The sequence below is a fragment of the Cetorhinus maximus genome, chromosome 20 (genome assembly GCF_964194155.1).
Source record: "Cetorhinus maximus chromosome 20, sCetMax3.hap1.1, whole genome shotgun sequence".
Classification (NCBI taxonomy): Eukaryota; Metazoa; Chordata; class Chondrichthyes; order Lamniformes; family Cetorhinidae; genus Cetorhinus; species Cetorhinus maximus.
The window spans coordinates 64,434,369-64,442,494 of NC_135898.1; the positions used below are offsets into that span (position 1 = coordinate 64,434,369).

At 40.8% G+C, this 8,126-nt stretch overlaps 1 protein-coding gene across 2 annotated transcripts in view; it reads left to right on the top strand.

The window, feature by feature from the left end:
• edrf1 (erythroid differentiation regulatory factor 1) overlaps positions 1 to 7,356 on the top strand; it is a 74,328-nt gene extending 66,972 nt beyond the window's left edge. For both annotated transcript variants that reach the window (XM_078564855.1, XM_078564856.1), the window contains 2 exons: positions 5,462 to 5,616; positions 7,098 to 7,356. In XM_078564855.1, coding sequence (XP_078420981.1) covers positions 5,462 to 5,616; positions 7,098 to 7,269 — 327 coding nt within the window. In that variant the 3' untranslated portion in view covers positions 7,270 to 7,356. The remainder of the gene's footprint in view (positions 1 to 5,461; positions 5,617 to 7,097) is intronic.
• The last annotated feature ends 770 nt before the right edge of the window (positions 7,357 to 8,126 follow it).

Genomic DNA, 8,126 nt, shown 5'->3' on the forward strand with positions numbered 1-8,126 from the left:
AGCACTTAACTGATCACAATTGACAATATCACAGAAGAGCTGCTAAAGCAAAACATGTAAGAAAAGCAAACATCATACTGGTGCAGTGAGGTGTGCTTTTCTGCAATCAGAATGGAGACCAAGGATGAGAAGCTTTTTTCTGCATCTGTGCTTAATTTTGTACCTGACTTGAGAATTCTCAGTGATGACATTGGGTATCAAAAGTAAAAGTGCTTCATTCCCTTGTCTGACACTCAAAAACACCTCACCACCACCCAACCCCCACAAAAAAATCAATCTTAATTACAAATATTATCAAATTGGTTTATTTTTAACAAATTAAATTCCAAGTTTCAAATTATATGTCCTGATTTTAACTTTGAACAGGACACATGAAACACACTGATCACTATTTTGACATGCAGTTGATGAGGTTGGATACGTACCTGCCGGAAAGAGGCAGGTGCCTTGTGATATATTCATCGGCTATCCTTCAATTCAAGGATGGCAATTCGGGGTCATTAATTTCTGCCTTAGGTCTTCGTGTGACTGTGTAGGCTGATTCTTGACCTACAGATCTTTGGGTACATGGGGCAGGAATTCCCACGTAATAATGGGACTCAAAGTGTAGGATTTTCTTCCTTTTCTTTCCTTCTATGCCATTGCTCTGTTTCATCATTAATGTGTTGCACATGAAGCATGATGCAATTTATGGACAAGTTGTCACCATTCTGAGCACTTGATGGCAAGCTCCCCGAATTCATTAAGGTTGATGCTGCCACACTTCAAGGAGAGCTTCAGAGTGTCTTTGAAACGTCTTTTTTTTTTGTTCTTCCTGGAAGGTTGGCCATTTGAGAGTTAAGGAAAAACAGTGCCTGGTGGGTATATGATTTTCAGCCATGCAGACAGAGTGGCCAGTGCAGAAAATTGATTTTGTAGGAATTTTGCCGGAGTATTTGTGGACCTGGCTTCAAGAAGGACATTAGCGTTTGTTAGGTGGTCCTCCTGTTGAACCTGGAGGATTAGGTGGAGACATTGCTGATGGGATTTCTCTTGGGCTCTTATGTGTCACTGATGCATAGTACAGGTCTCGCTGCAGTACAGGGCATGGTGACGACAAATGCATTCTACACCAAGGCTTTTGTTGACCTACGAATATCTTTGTTGTCAATCACTCGCTGTCGTAGTTTGTGAAAGGCTGAACTGGTGTAATTCAAATCAAACTCCCTAACAGCACTGTGGGTGTACCTATACGACATGGGCTGCAACAGTTCAGGAAGGCAGCTGACCACCACCTCAAGGGCAATTAGGGATGGGTATTAAATGCTTGCTGAGCCAGCGATGCCCACTTCCATGAATAAATAATTTTTAAAAGTTGATCCGGTGTTGGACCTCTTTGTCAATGGTGGCCTTTTGAGAGAGGTGAATGCCAAGGTATGGGAAATGCTCAACATATTCCAGAGTCTCACCTTCAACATATATGGGAGGTGGAATGTTTGACCAGGTGTGGGTTTATATGAGTTTTGCTTTGGCAACATTAAAGGACAGGCCAAGTTTCTTGTATGTAGAATTGAAGGGTTTGACTTGCAAATCTGGTGCAGAGTGAGCAACGACACTGCTGTCATCCACAAACTGTAGATCGCACCTATGATGGTCAGTTTAGTACAGGGGCGACTGAGATTAAAGAGTTTTCCATCTATAAGCTATTCAATGCTGACAGCAGAGGGCAGCTTATAGCCGCTGTCAGGTAAATTGTGAATAGTATGGCAGCTATCACACAGCCTTGCTTGAACGCAGTCCAGATTTTGAAAGCATTTGTTTCAGATTCCCCACTCAGGACAGTTGGAGTTATATCATCATGAAGCAATTGCAGGGTTGTGATGAAGTTTCCTGGGCATATGAATCATGTGAATGATGTATTCAGATCTATGTATGATAATGCCATATGGACACCAGGATTTTAACTGGGTGACTAGTCTAGTGGCAAACACGCTGAGTAAAACAATTTATTTAAGCAGACACTCACCTGCAGGCACAGATCATCAGGACCTGTGTGCCATTATGAGTGTTGCATTCCTACACCAATTCTGAGATTCTAAATTTGCTTCTTTTGATTTTTCTCCCCCTTAACTGCCCTCAATTATGTGTTGATTGTCGAAAAGGGAGACATACTGCTGGAGGAGGAAAATGAGGTAGTTAACCGGAGAGGTATGGGAAGGCAATTCCAGAGCTTAGGGCCTAGGCAGCTAAAGGCATGGCAATGGAGTGATTAAAACAGGAAGGTCTTTCACAGCATAAGTGTTCAATTGGTATGTGATCAAACCTGAAGGGTCATGCAAGTCTGCACATTTTTACAGGCAGCTGCTAAGACGCCTTCATTCCTGGGTACTTATCCATCCCCCCCCCACTTTTTCACCCATTCATAAATGTCAGATTGCTGCTAGAACACGAGGGTAACTCTCCACACTGGTTGATGACACACCACCACATCTGAGCAACACAAAAACAGTATGAACCATGGGGCATCATAAAACAGACCATAAGGATTTTGAAGCAATGTTTCAGTGCCTTCATCATTGTGGGGGCTCCCTAAAATGATGTCCAGACAAGGTAGGACACATATTTATGGTTTGTTGCGTTCTGCACAACTTACAATGCAAAGAGATGGAAGTTGGAGAAGGCATAGCATCAAAAAGAGACCACCTCAGATGAAGAACATCTGAAGAAGATGAGGGAGAATCATAAGAAGGAAAGCCAGCAGAGCTCATTTCAGTTGGGCAGGATAAGGAGCAGTTGATAGAGTAGTGCTTTGTCGACTTCCTCAATCCCTTGTCTGAAAAGTTTCAAAAGGCCATTTAGCATTTCCATTCCCTTGATTTTGCATTTTTTAAAAATTAAACCATTTAGTCACCCTCTAAATTAATGACTTTTTGACAATGCAGACTAAAAGGCTGTAATGAGAAGAAACAGCAAATGTAATAACAATGTTGATTTTAATTTCAAACACTATTTTAAAATTTTTTTTGGTTACCCAAGTCATTTTCTCAACACTTACAAACTCTACTACTCTGATGAGGTGCAGTTCAAGTGTCTTCAGCAGAGCTGGTGGGCCAATACTATTGCTCATGTTTGCTCCCTTGATACTCTTGTGGCCAGCAACTTCTGGTTGCCCAAACCTATGAGAGCCCAGCTGCAGACTGCAGCACTTCATCTGCTACTGGGGAGGTCTAGCCCAGTTGATTTTCTGGCATCATTGCTGGTCTTGGTTAACAGGGTGTGGAGGAAATGCCTATGCTGATAGCCTGAGAGGACAGCATGCATCGCACTGTTTGCTACTACTACTCCTATGGGGCTGGAGCTTATCAGTTCCACTGATAGAAAGATAGGAGCAGGAGTAGGCCATTTGACCCATCGAGCCTGCTCCTCCATCCAAACAGATTATGGCTGATCATTTACCTCTGTGCCATTTTTTCCCCACTATCCCCATATCCCCTGTTCTACACCAAAGCAGACTGTAGCAAATTAGTGACACCTTGAAACCACTTCCTCTTGACCTTTTCCAGCGGGACCTCCAAGGAGATCTCAGAGAATATAGAAACATAGAAAATAGGAGCAGGAGTAGGCCATTCGGCCCTTCGAGCCTGCTCCGCCATTCATTATGATCATGACTGATCATCCAACTCAATAGCCTACTCCCGCTTTCTCCCCATATCCTTTGATCCCTTTTGCCCCAAGAGCTATATCTAATTCCGTCTTGAAAACATACAATGTTTTGGCCTCAACTACTTTCTGTGGTAGTGAATTCCACAGGCTCACCGCTCTCTGGGTGAAGAAATTTCTTTTCATCTCAGTCCTAAATGGTCTACCCCATATCCTCAGACTGTGACCCCTGGTTCTGGGCTCCCCCACCATCGGGAACATCCTTCCTGCATCTACCCTGTCTAGTCCTGTTAGAATTTTATAGGTTTCTGTGAAATCCCCCCATATTCTTCTGAACGCCAGCGAATATAATCCTAATCGATTCAACCTCTCCTCATATGTCAGTCCTGCCATCCCAGAAATCAGTCTGGTAAACCTTCGCTGCACTCCCTCTATAGCAATAACATCCTTCCTCAGATAAGGAGACCAAAACGGCACATACTATTCCAGTTGTGGTCTCACCTAGGCCCTGTATAATTGCAGCAAGACATCCCTGCTCCTGTACTTGAACCCTCTCACTATGAAGGCCAACAAACCATTTGCCTTCTTTATCTCCTGCTGCACCTGCATGCTTACCTTCAGCGATTGGTGTATGAGGAACCGAGGTCTTGTTTCACATTCCCCTCTCTCAATTTATAACCATTCAGATAATCTGCCTTCCTGTTTATGCTACCAAAGTGGATAACCTCACATTTATCCACATTATACTGCATCTGCCATGCATTTGCCCACTCACTCAGCTTGTCCAAATCACACTGAAGCATCTCTACATCCTCCTCACAGCTCAACCTCCCATTCAGCTTTGTGTCATCTGCAAATTTTGAGATATTACATTTAATTCCCTCATCTAAATCATTAATATATATTGTGAATAGCTGGGGTCCGAGCACCGATCCCTGCGGTGCCCTACTAGTCACTGCCTGCCAATCGGAAAAAGACCCGTTTATTCCTACTCTTTGTTTCCTGTCTGCCAGCCAGTTTTCTATCCATCTACCCCCAATCCCATGTTCTTTAATTTTACACGTTAATCTCTTATGTGGTACTTTGTCGAAAAACTTCTGAAAGTCCAAATAAACCACATCCACTGGCTCCCCCTCATCAACTCTACTAGTTACAGTCTCGAAAAATTCAAGTAGATTTGTCAAGCATGATTTCCCTTTCATAAATCCATGCTGACTCTGTCCAACTCTGCCACTGTTTTCCAAGTGCTCAGCTATTAAATCTTTTATAATGGACTCTAGAATTTTCCCCACTACCGACGTCAGGCTGACTGGTCTATAATTCCCTGCATTCTCTCTACCTCCTTTTTTAAATAGTGGGGTTACATTAGCTACCCTCCAATCTGTAGGAACTGTTCCTGAGTCTATAGAATCTCGGAAGATGACCACCAATGCATCCACTATTTCTAGGGCCACTTCCTTAAGTACTCTGGAATGTAGATTATCAGGCTCTGGGGATTTATTCTGGGCCTTCAATGCCATCAATTTCTCCACCATTTCCCTACTAATACCAGTAGACTAATAATATGGAGACTTCTTAGGCTCATGCTGTTTCAGTATCTTGCTGCCCCACTCCCAACAGTGAAGACTTTTAGAAGTGAATGCAATCTCACTTTAAGAGGTGCATTCCTGCTGTTTTCTGTTAGCCCATTATATTACGGATGTTTGTCATATTTTTATTTTCATTATGCATAGATAATAGACATTGACAAAAAATATATACATCATGAGTATTTAGAAGTGATCTCAAGTTAAACTTTCCCTTTTTATATTGATTCAACTAGCTAGAAAGTTGTCAAGCACGTCATGACATGTCTGAAAATGATTCCTCCAGCCTTAATGAAGAAGAGATCATAAACCTTGTGAACATGTTTGAAGCTCGACTTTCTTTTCTGTTGTTTCAACTTATCAAACTACTGACCTCAAAAAGGAAAAGCAGGTAATGCATTCCCTTTCTTTATTCTCCAATAAACTAATTTGTGCCCATTTTCCCATTTTATTTGCATTGTAGCATTCACTCCTCCTGTACAACACAAATGTGTGTGTATGTAAGAACGTAAGAAATAGGAATAGGAGTACACCATAAATCCCCTCCTTGAGCCTTCTCCTCAATTCAACATGAACATGGCTAATCTACCTCAACTTCACTTGCCAGTCCACTCCCCATATGTCTTGTTTCCCTGGGAGACAAAAAAATCTGTCCATCTCAGCCTTACATCAATTATATTCAATGATGGAATATCCACAACCCTCTGGGTAGAGAATTTCAAAGATTCACAATCCTCTATGTGAAGAAGTTTCTCCTCATCTCAGTCGTAAATGATTGGGCCCATATCCTGAGACTGTGCCCTCGTGTTCTAGAGTCCCCAGCCAGGGAAACAACCTCTGTGTCTATCAAGCCCCTTCAGAATCTTTTATGTTTCATAAAACCCCTCATGCTTCTAAACTCCAAAGAGCATAGATTTTACTCAGTCCTTCAAAGCAAGTATATCCTTCCTTAGATATGGAGATCAAAACTGTGCACAGTGCTCCAAGCAGGAATTTGCTGTTGCTATGTACAGTCTCAGCAAAGCCTATACATAGGAACAGGATTAGGCTCATTCATTTATTCATTCATTTATATCATGGCTGATCATCTATCTCAATGCCACTTTCCTGCATTATCTCTATATCCCTTGATATGTCTTAGTTTCCAGAAATCTATTGATTTCTGATTTGAATGTGCTCAGCCCCCTGGGGTGGAGAATTCCAAAGATTTAGCGCCGCCTTGAGTGAAAAATTCCTCCTCATCTCTGTCTTAAATAGCTTACCCCTTATCCTGAGATAATTGTACAATTAATTGATTAATTACAATTGTAGTAAGATTTCCTTATTCTTGTACTCCAATCCCCTTGCAATTAAGGTTAACATGCCATTTGTCTTTTTAATTGTTTGTTATGCCTGCATGCAAACTTTCTGTACTCCTTCCAAGTCCCTCCAAACATCAATATTTACAAGTTTCATGCCTTTTCAAAAAAATTCTGCTTTTCTATTCTTACTACCAAAGTGAATTCTTCACGTTATATTCCATCTGCAGGGTGAGTATGTATGGGGGTTTTTAATTCTGTCTGTTGTTGGAATGAGAAGGGTGAGGGAGTAACTCTTGTTCTATTGTACTATTCTCTTGTACTATTCTGTTCCCTGTCTCATCTTATATCTATTGTCACCTTAGAGACAAGATCTAACTAACACCTTAATTTTGGCTACTGTAGTCCCAATGCTGCTGCTGTTGTCAAACTGCAAATTCAGAAAAAAATGAAGTTGAAGGTGACAGTGTTGTGGGAATCAAAGCAAAAGCAAAGATTTGAATAGGGCTAAATTTTTAATTCTGTATTTACTTTGCCTTTCTTAAAATAATGTTCTTGCTTTGTGTTTTTACAGTGGTGTTAGTGATGATCGAATAATATTGAAAAACTACAAGCATGCTTATTCAACATTGCTGCGGGCAACAGCAGATAAGGACACGCCTCTAATACAGAGAGTGGAGGTGATACTGAGCTTATTAAAACAATTATCATCTAGATCATCAGTTGATGAAACTGGATCTGTGTGACCACCAGGTGTCCTTCCACTGTTGTACTGAAAGCACCATTATAAAATTTGAGTTTATTTTTGATGACTAAGGTCATTTTTGAACTGTGACAGTTAAAGTAACCTGTTCAAAGGTAAATTGGCAAACTTCAAATGGGCTTTTATCACTTTTGGATACATAAATCTTAAATCATTTGGAGTTATCAGTGTGGACATTACTTCAACAACTAATAATTAGCACCAATTAAAAGTGAGTTCTTTGAAGCAATAATTTAACAATGAATTGTCATAGTGAGACATAAAGACTAAGAAGTTCCCAGATTCAAGCCCTATGCTGAATAATCTACTTGCAGCCAAGCCAGAAGTAAAGGTGCTGCAGCTTTAGCATCCCTGAGCTGAGCTAAGGAAGAGGAGGAAAAAATTATTCATTACCCCTGCTTCTGATAGCTTTTCAGTTACCCTCACTAGAAAGGGAATATGTGCAGTGTCTGGTGACAGCAGTAGTACCTTCAGATTTGAATAGTTTCTTGAAATACTCTACCTCAGCTTGAATAATGGCTACTTGATGAGGAACTGAGGAAATCTGTACCCCAGCATGGGTCACTGCTATCAACAGAAAAGGAGAAAATTGGTAACCAAAATAAACTTTAGTTTAAACTGGTAATGATATTCTTTAAATTTTGTGAATTACAATATGTATGCAAATTGCATTCAAAGGTTTGTCAGTGAATTGCTGTTTGAAATACTTTCGTATTGTGTACATTGCAAGTACGGGCAATATGAATGACACTTTTTAGATTAACGTGATTAGTGAATGAAAAAGATGCAGTAATGGATCTATTTTAATGTCCTTGCTAAACAGCCCATCATGAGTTGGGA